The sequence below is a fragment of the Rhipicephalus sanguineus genome, chromosome 8 (genome assembly GCF_013339695.2).
Source record: "Rhipicephalus sanguineus isolate Rsan-2018 chromosome 8, BIME_Rsan_1.4, whole genome shotgun sequence".
In the NCBI taxonomy this organism is placed as follows: domain Eukaryota; kingdom Metazoa; phylum Arthropoda; class Arachnida; order Ixodida; family Ixodidae; genus Rhipicephalus; species Rhipicephalus sanguineus.
The window spans coordinates 83,423,997-83,441,651 of record NC_051183.1 but is presented as its reverse complement, the minus strand read 5'-3'; the positions used below and the strand labels follow the sequence as shown (position 1 = coordinate 83,441,651).

At 45.6% G+C, this 17,655-nt stretch overlaps 1 protein-coding gene across 1 annotated transcript in view; it reads left to right on the top strand.

Moving 5' to 3' along the window:
- LOC119402180 (uncharacterized) overlaps positions 1 to 17,655 on the top strand; it is a 47,595-nt gene that overhangs the window by 13,264 nt on the left and 16,676 nt on the right. The window contains exons 3-6 of the mRNA XM_037669300.2: positions 714 to 767; positions 11,160 to 11,198; positions 15,768 to 15,800; positions 16,946 to 16,978. Coding sequence (XP_037525228.1) covers positions 714 to 767; positions 11,160 to 11,198; positions 15,768 to 15,800; positions 16,946 to 16,978 — 159 coding nt within the window. The remainder of the gene's footprint in view (positions 1 to 713; positions 768 to 11,159; positions 11,199 to 15,767; positions 15,801 to 16,945; positions 16,979 to 17,655) is intronic.

Genomic DNA, 17,655 nt, shown 5'->3' with positions numbered 1-17,655 from the left:
TCAGCTTAGCCGGGAACTTAGCCGGGAATATACATCATGTACATAAATTGGCAGCAAACATTTCTAGATATGTTCTGTGCTGCATTCAGACTAACGCGGAACTTTCTTCTTGCGTGATGAACGAAGGCCGACAGAGAAATGCTTCGTATTACATGCATTTTCTGTCTACCAGGCTTCGTCAATAAACACTATGGAAATTGCTCAATAGGAAAATTGCCTCACACTTTACATATCACAGTTTCGAGCTCTTGATGCCTTTTTAATAAAGGCAGCGCGTAACATTCAGAGAAAGTAGCATAACTGGAACACACCAGGTTTGGCAATATGTTACTACAAGATCAGTGTGGCGAGAAATAGGTAGCTGTGATATCAATAGGTATGCACTGAAGCGCTACAGAGAGAAACGTTTCTAAATTTCTTAGCCCCTTGCACAGCGGTACATTTCATTACTAATAAAATCGCCTAATGTAATTTCATACCTGTATACGCCAAGAACTCATCTCAATTATTTATGTCTAGTGTAATGTGGCTGTGTCGCCGCTGGCCTGTTGATCAAGGGCAGAAGAAGTCAGGAAACGCATCGCGTTAGTTTATACACAAAGAGAGAAAGGCATGTAAATATAATTATTTGATAACAAAGTTTTCAGAAAATAAATTATCGTGCGTGTGTTTTACTCATGTTGGCATTCTTCTATCTTTCGCCCACCGGATAGGTGAACCAGTTTATGCATCTCTGAATCTCAAACCCGGACCACCACACAAGCCAGGTACGTATTTGAACGTCTTCATTACTGTGTACTAAGTATATCAGCGTGTTATTGCAAAAGCATCGGTACGAGACGCCACCGGCTGAAGAAGAATGTAATGAAAGATTGCTACATATCGAACTTTGTTGTCTTTGCATTTGTGAGTATGACCTAGGTGCAGAAACTCTTTCTGGAATAAGAGAACATATACTTAACTGCAAATTACGCAAGACGTTTCTGATAGACAAGGATACCATGCGAGCACACAAAACGCTTAATAAAACAGCTTTAGCAGAGCTACTTTTTAAAAAGAGACGATCGAATAGTTCTGTTTTCACGCTGTTTTTTCCGACGCCAAAATTTCATGAAGTCCGTTTCACCAGGAATGTTAGCTATCTATATGTGTATTCATGGCACTTAATGAATATGTTGCTAAGGAAGCCTTATTGCTCCGAGCTGCGTCTCATTATGAGATGTCCGCTTCAGTGTGGGGGCATGGCACAATGAGGTTGATTATTAGCAACAGCGATAACATTATACAATATATTCCATCATCCTATTTGTCGGGACACTGCATACGAGCGCGACGCGTATGCGTGTCGCAATAACCAGTCGACGAGCTGCGCTCTCGGTGACGAAAGGAAAAACCCCCTTCTTTATTGTGCCGGTCGATAATATACACTCCGGGGAACATCACTTGGTCAAGGTAGCTTGGCGCACACAGTCGTCGCCCCGCTATCTGTTCTGACGTCACACGCCGAACACGGGCAAGCGGTACCAGCACATCCCCGCTTTTTTATTCCAAGCACCGGAACATGCGCACATACATGATAGAGAATATCTGTTGTACCAAACAAAACAGAATATATGTTATACAAAACAAAACACCAAACCACTACTCATCAATGCCCAGTCGTATGAGCTTCTTTACCACTCTACCAAACCGCGTTACAATGGGAGTGGGTTCACTATTGGCCACAACGCGAGTCGGAGGCACCGCTGAATCTGTTGCTGTCGAGCCATCTGGGGTACAAGCCATTTGTGCCCCGCTTGGCTCCTCCGAGTTTTCTGGAAATTCGTAAGTTTCCGTGTGCGCCCTTTCTTTTGGTAGACGGTTAAGCATTCTCCTGTTTCGGCGGAGGACCACACCGTCGTCTGCTCGAACTACATATGACCGCGGTTTTGGTGCTGGTTCGAGGACTGTGGCCTTGGATTGCATGTCTGTCACCCAGACCAGGTCCCCTGCTTCTAGCTTGGAAAGCCGTCTGGCACGATGGCGTTGGTTGTAGTAGCGGCACTGCCGCTGCCTGACCTCCTGGTCGCGGGCCACGACTTCTTTCGGGCCGCTTTTTTCCGGATTTCGGTGACGCGGTAGCATTGGGACTCTTGTCCTCAATCGCCTACCCATAAGTACTTCAGCAGGACTGACTCCAAGAATGCCGGGCGTCGCCCTGTAAGCCAGCAATGCCAGGTAAGGGTCTTTAGACTTTAGAATGAGGTGCTTAACCGTCTGAACCATTCGCTCTACTTCCCCGTTCCCCTGTGGGTGCCTCGGACTCACGGTGACGGGGCGAAACCCGTATGACACCGCGAACTGTTCAAACTCGGTGGCCACGAACTGAGGACCGTTGTCTGTCACCACACACTCAGGGATTCCATGCCTAGCAAAAATATATTTCAGTCTATCAATGACCGTTCCAGACTTTGTGGAGGAAGATTGACTACCTCAGGGTACCGTGAAAGATAATCCACTGCGACAAGGTATGCCTGGCCGTTGATTACGCACAGATCTACTCCCACTCTCTCCCAAGGAAACGATGGCGTTGCGGTTGCTATCATGGGCTCGGCCAGTTGCTGAGCATGCTGTGCGCAAACAGTGCACTGATTCACGAACTGTGCCAGTTCGGTGCTCAACCCTGGCCACCAGACAGAACATTTAGCCACACTGCGACAACGCCCAATCCCCTGATGCCCATCATGCAATCTGCGCAGCACACCTGTTCTTAGAGATAGTGGGATTACCAGCCTTGTTCCTTTCAGCGAGAGACCATCAATCATACTAAGGCATGCTCTATCTTGCCAGTAAGGCATGAGGAAAGAAGGAACATTCGGTTTCCTTGGCCAATTGGCCTTACACAGCCTGCGCAGGTGTTTACAAATGGGATCATTCATTTGACATTCTCTCACTCTAGACAAAAAATTGTCGCACGTTTCCAAGCCAAGCAAACACGCCTTAGAGTATGCTGTGACATCTGACACACACAAGGCCTTTTCAAAATTGCTGCATGCAACTGGAGACCGCGAAAGGGTGTCGGCTGTGACTAGCGATTTGCCGGGAACGTACTGAACACTGAAAAGATAGCGCATTAGTCGGAGCCCAAAGCGTTGAATTCTCGGGGGCATATCATCAATGGCCATCTGGCCTAGTAAGGACACTAAGGGCTTGTGATCCGTTTCGAAGGTAACGTTTAGGCCACGGATGTACTCGTCAAATCTTTCGGCTGCCCACGTCAGTGCTAGCGCTTCCTTTTCTATCTGGGAGTATCGCCGCTCTGTGTTAGTGAGGGATCGAGATGCGAAAGCTATTGGTCTACGGTGGCCGTCTTTCTGCGTTTGAAAAAGTACAGCTCCCAGTCCGAAAGAGGATGCATCCGCTGAAAGGACGGTAGGAAGTGTTGCATCGTACGTGGCCATACACTGCGCAGAACAAATTAGCCCTTTCAGCTCGTTGAGCGCCTTTTCTTGGTCACACCCCCAGACCCATTCGCTATCTTTGTGCAAAAGAGCACGCATCGGAGCAGTAGTCTGCGCCAGGTGAGGCAAAAAGCGACCTAGGTGATTAGCCATGCCGAGCAAGCTTCTCAGTTCGGTGACATTTTTCGGGGCGTTTAGATTTTCAACAGCGCTAACCTTTGCTGGATTTTTAACAGCGTTAACCTTTGCCACACAGTTGTCGCCCCGCTATCTGTTCTGACGTCACACGCCGAACACGGGCAAGCGGTACCAGCACACTATTCAACTGTGTATTATAGCAAGAAATACAAAACATGTTATTTCATTTTAGAACGTTTTACCACTCGGCATACTTACCAATGAATTGATTTCTTTTAAGCCAATACGTGAAGTATATTGTAATACAAGGAAGATCCTAGTAGTGGTTACCATACGCATGTTCAAAGTGTTATAGTGCACGTTGGGTAAAGTGGCAAGTTTTTTGAAGGGTCACTGTATAACCTTAGCCTGGTAATATCAAACGTAATGACACACATAGAAACAGTACTGTGGGATATAGTACAATAATGTGGATATGTATTTAAAGGCGAAAGCCCAAGATTTCTCATCAAACGCGAAAATGGACCGTCAGCGGCGGTGTCCGCGACGTTAACACAAGGGATTCAAAAAATTAAGGCAGGTTCGCACTTGTGGTCCAAGCCTGAAGCAAGTGCGGAGCTGGTCAGCCTTCTTCGTTTCTCATCGGTTTCCTCCTTTTCCCCCTCTCTTTCTTTCCTTTTCTTTCTTTTCCATTTTTTGTGCCTTTTTCTGGTTTTTCGATTTATTTCAATTTTTCTTCCTACTATTTTTTTTCTTTCCCTCTTTTCCTTTTTCTCGTTTGCTTCCTATTTTGATACGTGGATTTCCATACGTTACGCCAACGGACGACGGAATACGACAGCCTGGGCCCCTTAAGTTCCCCGCACTTGATGTCATCATCAAGGAGCTCAAAGAACAAGGGGAAGATGACTTCTCCTTAGCGCGAGCACGCTCTCAATATGCTAGAGATGGCTATGCTATACATGGTTTCGCCAGCGTTACGCCAAGCTACATGAGAGGATGACACCATACGACAGCATACGAGAGCCCGGGCCAGAAAACTGCTGCGCACTTAGAAATTATAACGTGATGCCGTCATCATTACGTCACACATCGCCAATTTTTCTGACGACACATCATGATGTCAATACATGATACCATCGTTACGTCACAGGTGGGTCGATCCCAGTGGCATTGCAGAACCAGTTGTAGTAGAGAACGCTTCGAACGCCTACGATCCTGGAGGCTCTGCCTAATACGTGCCAAGCTAGGTGTGGAAAGCTTTCGGAGGATTATTACATAGACTTACACTTTATTTGCAGCTCCCCACCCCTGTGCAGGGTAGCTAACCGGTCGCTCGCACAAGGCTAACCTCCCTGCCTTTCCTTTCATCTATTTCTCCCTCTCTCTCTCCTATTTGAAGCAAGCTAATACGATTGTGCTATCACATAATGTTGTGGATTACAACAGACACTGAAGATTATATTTCACGCAAATTGACCTCGTAGAAACAGAGGCTGAGCATGTCGCTAAAAGATTTGTCGAAGACTAAAATTTGGCCAGGTTCAGCATGAAATATGAATGTTGAACATCCTTATCATATACTGGCAAAACATAAAATGTTCAAGTTTAACGGATATATCTCGTTAGGTATTTTTAGCGTAGTCACCATGACCTCACAAACCTCTGTGGTGAATAGATTTGACTTAAAAGCTGTAGATTACACTGCAAGCGAATGTGCATGCATCAAGGCACCGTTGTATATCGAAGGGAAAAACCATGCTGATGACAGCATCGGTGTAGCCTGGGGTGCATGGGTGTTCTTGGAAAATATTTCTGTGAGGTATTTCCTTCGCGTAAACAGGAACACACAGGTAGAGAGCGCGCATTTTAACATGAAAGTGTTTTATGCCGAGGTACACCAAGGCTTTGGTGTCATATTCAGGGACGTCAAAAAATGCACACGATCAGATGGCAAAGAATACAGTTCGAACAACGGGGGTCATAACCACGACCTCTCGGCCCGCGACTACAGATGCCAGGTACGCTATCCTCTGCGCCACGGTCACACATTTTGGAGGCTTTAAAAACGCGCCTTTTTTATTCCACTTTCTTCTCATAGTGCTCGGTCGGCAGGCTGGTGTGGCCATCTGGGAGCAACAAAGTGAAATAATGCATTATCACCTTGGTTTCTGCGATTAGCACCTGCAATGCGTCATTGCTACGTGTCCGTCTCATTCGGCGCGTTTCACATAGAACTGCCATTTGTCAACGCCTTTACATACCGGGAGTTGGTGGCCTTAGCCCAAGCCTCGGCAGCGCTCATAGCATCCACCCATATTAAAAATAGCTCTGCGAGGCGCGCCTGCCTCGCCTGCCTGTAACACAGCGTTCCCCGTTTATGCTTGCCCCGAGAAAAAACGCGACCGGGCTAGAGGGTAGACGCGATGCGCGTTGCGTTTTCCTCTAGTCCCGCCGTGGTGTTCAATAACTCTTTTAAATGGCGACCTTACCTAATAAGGGACGCACTTCTGGCTGTCACACCATTTTCTCTGATTACGCTCTCACCGTTAACTACTACAGCTACCATAAATATTTGTTTAATAATTGATCATGGATGTCAGTCGTCGCGATGGAGACGTGTCACCATGCGTCAACGTGGGTGCATACGCGTTAAACGATGCTATAGCTGCCGAGCACCAATATGCAAGCTCTGTTCTATCAATGTAAAGTAAACATTTAACTACTTCTGCAAAGACACGTTTTACTTTCGTGTTGTACCGATTCTTATGAGGGAGGGATCAACCATGTTTCTTTTCTTAATTTCTAGCGAACATGAAAATTTGTCACTAGTACTGTTTGTGCTCATAGGGGTGGCGCAAGCTATCAAGGCGTACTGTGGGCCAAACAGAGGCACAGTCATAGAGATCTTGAGGATATTATACCAAATGAGGATGGAAAACCAACTGGCAGCGTGAAGACATCAGTTGAGAGCCCAGACACCTAGAGAGGGAAGCAACTTTTATTAAAACGGCAAGTGTCAGAGGAGTTTATCCCCCCTCCCTTAGATGGCAGCTAAGAGTCCTTGGGTCCCAGCGGCATTTTCGGCTTGCCCGATGACCTGTAGTTGGTCCTCGATGCTTGAGCTTAGCAGCGCGGTCTCCCAGTGCTCCGTATTCATATATGTGTTGTTTGGCCCCTTCACGTTGTTGGGGCAAGCCCAGATAATGTGTTCGAGGTCCGCCCGCTGATTGCAGTGTTTACATCTGTCTGAGTAGAGATCAGGGTAACAATGATTATAGGCGATTGGGTTTGGGAACGTGTTTGTTTGTAATAGGCGCCGCGCTGTCACCTGCTGCTTATTTAATGAGGATTGTGGTGGCGGGTAACGCTGCCTCCCCAATCTGTAGTGCTTGGTAATTTCGTTATATCTGAACATGCGGTCTCTCTCCGCACGCGGGCTCCGCGTCATTCCTGCCCCTGCTCGGCTCGCTAACTCTCGAGCTAGGGTGTGTGCGGTTTCATTGCCCGGAAGGGAGGAGTGGGTGGGCGTCCATATAACATAAACGTCGCGCTCTCCGCGAAAGTTATTTAAGATCCTTAACGTCTCTTTCGAGACCCTTCCGTTATCGAAGTTATGAATCGCCGCTTTAGAGTCACTGATTACGACGCTGGTCGTTGTGGACGCAAGCACCAGCGCTATGGCCGTTTCCTCCGCGATTTCCGAATTTCCTGTTTTAATGGTGCCGCTAGCCAGTAGGTGGCCCACTTGATTTGAAGCGACTATTGCCATGTGTCGACCGTCGGCATATTCGGCCGCATCTACATAGACCACGTCCGCGTAGTGTTGGAACTTCTTGTGTAGTGTTCTCGCTCTTGCATTCCTCTGCTCCCGATGACGTTCGGGGTGCATGTTTCTGGGTAACGGATGTATTATGATGCGCTCTCTGGTTTCTTTTGGTATATTGTATTTATTGCCGCTTTGGCCTACGTACGTTATTGCAAGTTTGTGCAGGATGTGTGTTCCCGTGTTGTTTTGCGCAAGTCGTTCATATTGCGCTATCGTATGAGCCTCAATAAGTTCGTCGAGCGTGTTATGCATTCCTAACGCTTCGAACTTTTCGTTAGACGGGGTGATCGGTAATCCGAGGGTTTGCTTATATGCCTTTTTAATCAAGCATTCTATCTTTTGTTTTTCGGCCACTTGCAACTTGAGGTGTGGGGTCACATACACCATGCGGCTGACGACGAAGGCTTGGATGAGCTGCACTAAGTTGTGTTCTTTCATGCCGTAGTTCTTGCTGGCATTCCTTTGAATCAATTTCATAGTTTGATGGGTGTTGTTATTTAGTAACTTTAATGCTTCTCCGTTATGTCCGTTCTCGGATATTCGAAGTCCCAGAACTCCTATGTGTTGTACCTGAGCTATTGAGTAACCCCCTGCTAAGATTGTGATGTTGCGTCGTTCTTGAATGCGCTTGCGTCCTCTGCTTGTAGGTCGGTAGAGTAATAACTCTGATTTTTGAGGAGAGCATTTTAGGCCAGTGTTCTCGACGTATTGCTCTACAGTTTTTACAGCTTGTTGTAAAATCTCTTCTATGTGACCGTCGCTCCCGCCCGTCACGCATAGGGTGATGTCATCCGCATATAGAGTGTGCTGAAGCCCTTCGATGCGTTCTAGCTCTGAGGGTAGACCGAGCATCGCCACATTGAAAAGGAAAGAGGAAAGCACCGAACCTTGTGGTGTTCCCTTGTTGCCTAGTTCGAATTCTTCGGATTCCGCTTCCCCGGCCATGATTATGGCTTTACGGTTAGTGAGAAAATCTTTTATGTAATCGTAAACTCTCCGACCTACGTGTAGATTTTGCAAGTTGCGCAATATGGCCTCGTGGTTGACGTTATCAAACACCTTCTGCAGGTCAAGGCCCAGAATGGCTTTTGTATCCAGGGTGTCGGCGTCTATGATTTCATTATTTAGCTGGAACATGACGTTTTGCGTCGAAAGTCTTGGTCCAAAGCCGATCATGGTGTGTGGGTATAGGTCGTTGTCGTCCATGTTTCGGAAGAGACGCGTTAAAATTACTTTTTCCATTACCTTACGATGCAGGACGTCAATGCGATGGGCCTAAGATTTTATATGAGAGGCTTTTCGCCCGGTTTGGGTATTAATATGATTTTGGCAGTTTTCCATTGCTGGGGTATGGCCCCCTTCTCCCAGCATTCGTTTATGTACTTTGTGAGAGCAATGACGGATTCGTCATCTATGTTGCGAAGTGTTTTAGTTGTTATACCGTCGGGACCCGGGCGGACTTAGGATTGAGTCGTCCGAGTTCGTATGGAATCTCTGCCTCCGTTATGGAGGCGTCGAGGTCAACATTATCCTTTCCTTGGTACTCTGGAAGTCCTGTCTTTGTTGCATCTCCGACGTATGTCTGGCGTATCTCGCGTAAGAGCTCTGCCTCTGTGCCTGCGTAGCTGTGTAGTATCCGTTGCAGGTTTTGTCTTTGTGCTCTTTTTGTGCCTTCTGGATCAAGGAGGCCTCGGAGAATATTCCAAGTTTTGGACATTCCGAACTCCCTGTTCATTAAAGTGCACATGCCTGCCCACAGCTGCTGGGACAGCCTATTTGCGTGGTCTTCTATGTCTCTTTCGAGCGCGACGATTCTCTTTCTTAGACGCCGGTTGTGCTTTTGACCTTTCCAGCGCTCTTGCAGGCTGGGTTGGGCCTCCCACATGTGTAAGAGCTTGCTGTCCATTTCTTCCCTGCCTGCCTCATCGGGAACGTGTTTGGTGGCTTTCTCCACGCTACGCTGGAGTGTGTCTGTCCACTTCAGTATATCTTCAATTGTCTCTGTGGCATCGTCCTCTCTTATCTTACGAAAGGTGTCCCACTCGGTTAACATTATTTTTCTTCCTTTCTTTTTACGCGGGCCTGCTTGTAGCATTGTGCGTACAATGTAGTGATCGCTGCCTAGATTTACGTTAGTGTTGGTCCAATGCGCGTTGGATATATTATTTATGAATGTCAGGTCCGGCGTGGTGTCTCTACTGACGCTGTTGCCCATTCTGATAGCGTCTTGTGGGTTAGTTATTAGCGTGAGCTCCTCGTGCTGTGCATCGTTCCACAGGTTGCGGCCTTTAACGTTTTAGATGGTGCAACCGCAGGCGGCGTGTGGTGCGTTGAAGTCGCCCACGACGATCAGCGCCTGTCTGCCCGCTACGTTTAGCACTTTGCGGAAAAGCGAGCCAAACTTTACCTTTTGTCGTGGCGGACTGTATACGTTCAGCACAAACAAGCTTCCTTCCTTTTTTTGAGACGGGAGAATTTCTAGTAAGACGTGCTTTATGTTTCGTACGTCAGTGTCGTGTTCTACAGTCGTTATATTACGATGTATCACATAGAGCCACTTCTCATGCTCACTGGATAAGCGGACACTGCTGCACAGTGAACAAAACAAGATAGCCATGACTTTCAACGTTTTTTCTTGTAATCAATGCGTGCAGATGCTAGAAAATGTTCAGTGACTCAAAAAATAGCAAAATAGTTCGACATTACTGAAAATGTTGAACAAGAAATGTGGGGTGATCGCCTTAAAAGATAAGCATTAATAGCGACGTCGATGCATGCGAGAAAACAAAGAAAGCTTTTTACGTACATTGGCGTCATATACTGCGCCGGAAAAGTGTAGATTGGACTAATGTATATTGCGTCTGGAAAGAGCTACAACGGTAGCAGAGTACGATGATAAATACACAGTCGTTCGTGCTAACCACTAACTGCGCTTCGTTCTGTTCTGGTTGGCTTCTTGTTTAAGGCGGAATCCTTACATGCCTCATTGGTTGGTAACAACTTTATTGATAGTACTGCAGAGCTTTCGCTGACCAGGCCTTAGGTCTCCCACGTGGGGATGTCATGAAATGCGGAAATTTACCATCGACGCCCCCCGCTGGGGAGCTCAATAAGGGTGGTGCAAAAAATCAATATCACGTGATGACGTCACCATACAAGTCATAACGACGTCGCAGATCGGTAGAATTTACGACATCATAACGTCATCGTTGAGTCACTGTGATGCCCTCATAGCGTGATGTCACATTATTGCGTCACTGCCTGATATCGTCGCTTTATCAAAGTATCGTCGCTTGGTCACGGAGGCAGGGCAAGACAAGGTGAGTTGCCGAAAGCTTGCAATGCCTCCAATGCTCGAGGCAGTGCAAAACCACGTTAGGTGCCGAAAGATTTCAGAGAGGGGTGTGAGAGGATCAATATATGAACTGAGAAGAAAAAAAATATGATTTTCGCCTTCGAGTCGTCTTAGGTCAATTCGCAGGGGGCACCGTGATTTTTTTAACTACACGATTTTGTCGCATCCGGCTACTTATATCTGTTTTTCGCATAATAAAGGTAAGTTAGATGCTAGTTAGCAGTGGTCCGTTACTTCTTTTCGACAGCTTGTTCATTGCGTTGTGTTAGCTACATGAAAGCGAATGCTGAAAAAATGCAGGCAGCTTGCACTAGTGGTACAAAGCATGAAATATTGGCAGGTCATAAGCCTAAAAAAATATTGTTTTAAAAGCAAATTTTGTATTGTTTCTCTTCAGGACCTGGAACACTGTACACACCAATTAAAGACATGAAAAGTACGTATTTTTCTGTTAACGTCGCTCACAGTGTAAACCTTAAAAAACCTTTAAATTGTTGATGTCAATTTAAAAATTATTTGCCTTATATATTTGGCAGGGCACTGCATGCAGAACTGGACTGTGACTTTTTGGGATATATAGAGCTTTGTTTCGATTAGTGCGAGATGGACACAATGTACATTGCAAAGTTGAGTAAACATTGTGTATGGTAAGAAACGAGGTTATCAACAGACTTTATTCGACTATGCGAATAAAGTCTGTTGGCGACTATGCCATACGAGCCATATAGCTCAAAAGTATGATCATGGTAAATGTCTCGTAGCGACAAGAAAAATGTTATCTCCTCGTTATGTCCGAGGTTGGTGGAAACAATTTCACCCGAGGCGCTTCCCATACCAAATGGAAATCTCTGAAAGGGTCTAGCACACAGGAAGGCAAGGTGCTTCCATGTGAATCGTTTGGTCGTCGACAGTCAGTTAGGAGCATGCTATGGAAGATTTCGTGCTCGTAGCATGTTCTGCTGCTCATTTCCTCAAGGTGCAACCATGCTGATACTACTGGATTGCGTTTTCAGGTATACAAAACAAAACAAAAGAAACGATGGAACTACCTACTGAGCATAACTACCCTCATTTATCGCTCATTATTTATTAAGGGGGTGCTTGTTTTTCAAAAGAAACCTGTGACGCTCTTTATGTTTAGCCAGAAAATGCTGCCAATCACTTGCGAAGGTGCCCGTGTACACCGAGAATTAATGGTGCTCTTAACTCAGAAGCAGTAGAAATTACAATTTTGTATCCAAGGCATCGAAAATATTCGTTAGGTGTTACACTCTTGGAACAAAAGAAGGCGAAAGCTAGGCTATCGTTATTAGGCGGCCGCAGCGGCGCTTGATTCCTCTATTGCAGTGCGCTTGCGCAGGTTTCCTCCCTTTGCGACGAGGGTGCTCGGGACCTTCTATCGCAGGTCGTCACAGCTGCATCTCCATCTAAGTGTCGCACGCAACCACAACGCGTGCTTGAGATTTTATCCTCAACGGGACCCTGGGGAAAGAGGACTGAACACGGTCACGGTTTGCACTCATCTGCTGCTCTTTGGATGCCTAGTCATTGGGTTTTGTGGGCGGGTCTCACGAATTCTTGCACAGGCGTGCGCGCATATCTCGTGCGGGGAAGTTTACTCTGCCCTTGCAAACTGCGCAGTAGGTTAGTCTGCCACCGACATTGGCAAATTCAATGATCTCGAAAACATGGGCAGTGACACTCCTGTTGTTTTAAATGCGTGAGCATTTGTATCATGTCTCCGCCAGAAAAATGTCCATCCGTCTGTCAGATAAGACGATCGCCGCTACAAAGAAGTAAGAGAAAATTAGTTTTCGCCCCAATGCTTTTCTATGTCTGTTTATACTGCGCAAATTGCGCAAATCGCCACCTGAGAACTGCACGTGCTGCGCAGTAGCGGTGCGCGCCTCCCACAGACGCCCTACAAAAGCGCCAGCCTACACGTTGGGCGTGGAGATGGTGTAATACAGAAAGCGAGCTAGTTGGTACATATACACCGTAATACCGTAATAACTTTTTCTAGCGCATATAGTTGATAGGTTGATAGTAACGCTGGTGTTGTTCCCTCTCTTTGTCCGTATGTCAGTCTGCGCTAGAAAAAGTTATTACGATGAGTTGGTGAGAGACTGGCGGGGTGCGTGCACGCGTGCGTTGGACGACCGGCGTGGCGAAGGATAATCTATGAACGGCAAGTGTGGGGGCCGGACGACTATGTTAGTCTTATGAGCGTAACCGTTCAACGCTTCTTGTTACTAATAAATAGTGTTTGAGTTGTGAGGCAGCGCAGCATCCCACCGTTTGGCCAGACGGCGACAACCCCCACAATACCTACGCTAAAGATTTTAAACATCCAAGCTGTTCTAGCTCGGGGTCAAATGTGTGGTCGTGCCCGAAAACTATCACCATCATGAATGGGTATCTGCCACATAATTTGTGCAAGTTCCCCTACTTACCGCTATGGCTCGAACTATAATGGGGCAAACTATAACCCTGATAGAAGAGAGAACGAGAGGAAATAGAGAAAAAGACAGAAAGAAAGAGAGAGACAGAAATATATCAAGAAAACGAAGAGAAAAAATATTTCACAAAATTTCTTCATGAGGTGGGATTGGAACCAGCATACCCTCGATCCGAAGGCGAGCGTCCTAACCACTCGTATATCCAGGCACGCTAGCAGAGCATAGCATAGCCTTGTATAGCATAGTGTAGCAAGGTTGTGTGAAAGGTAAGTAAGTGTTAGGAGGAGAGATGTGATGGTGAGAAGAAGGGAAATGGGGAGAGGAGAGAGTAAGGCGTAGCACAGAAAGAATGAGCAACAGAGAAATAGACAGAAAGAAAAAGAGAAAAAAAAAAGAGATGAACAACGAAAGAGAAATGAAGAAGTAGAGAGAGAGAGAGAAAAAAAAAAAGATGGCAAGAAATCGGAAGCAAGCATCGCGTCGTCCAGCGACCAGATACCGCACCACCTGGCCAAGCCGTGCATGCGCAGTAGCCAAGCCACGCCATATCCATATCAACACTCTATTCGCCGCGAGATCGACCTATAGGAGACAGCACCGTCGCCGCGTTAGTGTGGAGAGGCGGTCGGCGGCGCGTATACAAATGCGCACAGCGGCGCTTCGTTGTGAGCTGTTTGAGCCGATTGTCGGCGAATAAAATGCGTTGATTGCAGCTTACTGGTAATATATACGCTCTTCATTGTTGAATCGATGCACGAAGATCATCCAACGTTGCTATTACTAGTGAGAGAAGCGCAATCTGCCGATGAAAGGTATGCTCGCCCTGAGTGACAGTCTGCGCTTACGCACTATACGACGTTTTTTGTTGTTTTCTTATTACGTGTTTACCTTGTGTTCTGTGTAATACACACTGCTGTAGCACGCCTGAACTACTTAAGTGTTTACTTCTTCTTCATTTGTATACCAGCCCATATTCCTGTGCAATGAGTTCAATAGCACCGTTCGCGCGAATACGCATTCGCATGTCAGAGTGTTTAGCACAGAGTTTTCATCGATTGACTACGTGCGCGACAGTGGTGCTACAAAGGTCCGGTTATTTTATGGAATAAGAGCTTTATTTCTCGAACTAATCATGTCCGCTGCCTTCCATCAATAACAACTCCACACAAACGCTCAAGATAATGTAAAAAAAAGGATGAGGTTTTGCGTGACATTATACGACAGAAATGTAAGGCACGCCGTTGGGATTGATTTTGAACATTTGGGTTCTTCAAAGCGTATCTAAATCTAAGCACACGGGGGTTTCTGCATAAATTTCGCCCAAAGTTAAAATTGCGCGCGGGAACTCAGTTATATCACTGCCGTGTCATTCCATTGTCTTTTTTTTAGGGGACAGTTTGAGTACCGAAGTGTCAGACTTTACTTGATAGAAATATTTCACTGCAGTGGGACCACGACCGTACAATAAAAGGACATCTTAAGCACAACTAAAGCTCATCATGAACTACAGTGCCGCAGTTATACACCTCACAACAACGCGAAAGTGCATGAGCCTCGCTTTTGTTTACCACCGAGTAGCTAAAACGCGGCATTCACACACTATTTAATGCTCCTTATATTTGGTACTATGCCAAGCGCACTTTACGACGTGCTTGAACCAGAAAGCGGCGCCAACAGTGAAATGATTCTGGCGAACGAAGGGTACAACGCCAATACACAGCCCTCTCGAAAGTCGCACTCACTGATCTTATTACAATGCGCATGCAGCCGAGCAAGCCCATTTGCTTCTGTACACCATGTTAGGTATACGTACGAGCAGTTAAACTCGCGCTAACATAACAGAACAAACCGCCCTTTGAGAACGTGCAGGACGTACGCGCACATGCAAACACGACGTGGCTAGCAGACGACGCAGGGAGCAATCCACACTAGGCGCGCTTCAGTCAGTAGCCGCCAGGCGGCGACTCCGCTCGATCTCGCGGCCAATAGTGTTCAGCCTGGCTGCGCCCGAGCGCGTCTAGAGATTCATCGGGCGTCCTATGAAAGTGCTTACTACCGACGAGGAAGCCGCGCATCCCTAAGATAGACGTGTCGTGCGAGTGGGAGTACGAGCGGCGACGGGTCCGCGCTTCGCTGTCCCACGCTTTGCGCGACTTAGTGCAAACTGCACGCATTTGTTGTCAGCTCAATATTGGCAACTTACCTTAAAACAGTATCAAAAAGCCGCTCTTGATTAAGAAGCCTCAGTAATCCAGGGAGTCCACCGGAAGAAGAGAGATGCGCCAGAAAGAAAATAAGTGATACGGTGTTATCATACGCGCCAAATTGTTTTTCTGTGAAATAAAAGCGAGAATATAGAACTTTCTGCTCTGGTAATGAACCCATGGCGGCACAAGAACCTACACCAAAGTAGTCCAATATTATGTAATAATCACTTTATAGTGATATATGATTTTCTTTATTATTCATTTATGCTAAAATGGGTCCGGATGCTAATACCGAAATCTTCTTCATTTTTTTCCCGGCTTACTCGTTTGCCGGAAAAGAACCAGCAGTCCCAAGTCGTCTTTTAAAGCCTGGTACGTATTCTCTTGCTGTCCTGGTGCTACTTTGCAGCAGACAGCGGCTTAAGAATATTTTATTTTCTACTCGCTATATAACCCTAGTAAAAATGGCAGTTTGTGGCTCTACATTGAAGAATGATAGCATTTTGTGTAATTTTGAGCTCATTCATTGCGTAGACTCATTCAAAAAGGAATCTTTGCTGTAACAATACCAAATAATTGCGAAAATGCACTAAAAAAAACACAAATTCTCAAATCAATTACTCTGAGAGGCACCCAATATCTTTCTCATCCGTTGCGATATGCGGCATTTGGGACTTCAACATTTATTTATACTGTAGTGTTTAGACGTGTTAGTGGAACGGGAAAACATGCAATCATAGCGCATTGTTGCTCCTGCATAGCAAAATTTTACTATTGCAGAAGAAAGCACTACGATATATGCGCTGAAAATATAATTCATGTACGAACACACGTTGAAGAAAATACATGGTTCGTTAGTTTTCATGATGCAATATAAAGGTCTACAGGATTAATTAAAAGGGAGATAGTAAATTCTTATGATTTATTGTTAGTGAATTAGCGTACAGCATCAAAACCATTATACTTGAGACAGAAGCCTTGGTAATCTCGAGAATGCGCAAAAAAGGAAAGGTATGTTGCGTTTCGCTTTGATGCTACTGCATCGTGTCGATAGATGCCATGTATGCCGATGGTATGCATTAGCGCCTATATATTTTTTGCTTCGATTGATAAATAATTGCAGAGCATTCTGAAGGGCCAGAATACTTAACGTGTCAAACTTCGCCAACTGTCGTAGAAACAGGGCGGTCATAATAGTACAAAATAATACTTCTAAACCTGTGATATCAACCTTACTTACAAAACTAAACGTATTGGCGTGAAATAAAAAGAAGAAACAAGTTTCTGTTGTAGCAATGCATCTTTGGTAGCAAAGGAATACAGAGTGTAAATTACTGCAAGATGAAATTATTAGCATGCACTTATTCATGGCATAATTAATTGTGTATTCAAACTGAAAAGGCTCATGATTCTCTGAATGTACACATAGATCATTTGAACAGTACCTTTTCTTTTCTGGCCGAAGTAAAAAATTATGCCGGTTTGACCTTCACGGTTTTCACGTTTCCCTCAAACAGGTCCACCAAACCCAAATCGCCATTTGAAGCCTCGTAAGTATTTCTTTGATCTCTTACTGCCTCAATACAGCAGAAGGCGCCATGGTAAATATTCATTCTTGAAATTCAAATATAAAGCTGGAATAAAGAATAAATTTTGATTGCCCTCTTAAAAGTGATAGATATTTATGTATCCTAAAGCTCATCCATTCCGGTTGAGTGCTATAAAAATGCACCGTTTCTGCCATAATGCCAATTATTTGTGAATATGAAACTAATAACTGCACCGAAAAGCTGACATGCTGATATCACATGACCCGCCGTCACGAAATGCCATATACCTTATGAAGCATCCGTATGAACAAGATAGGCAATATACAGGAACCTCCAGAGAGCAATGAGAACGTTACATTTCGGAATTCGCTGGACGCAGTAGTGACTCGCGGTGGCGTAGAATAATGTAAATGGCAAACGCAAAGCCAATGTGACATATCTGCTTCTTGCAATATTTCACGATTAATAAAATATAACAATTACGTTGCCTTTGAAATGTTGCGGAGAAAAACGGCCTGTTAGTGTCACACCAACTATGCCTGACAGTATACAAGTGTTTCATTTAGTTGACGTAAGCAACTTAGGGGCACTAAGAAATTGGGTTTTCACACAGTGATACTTGTGGCACCTATGAAATATATATTTTATGTTGGCGAAAGCCCCAGCCACTAACCGTG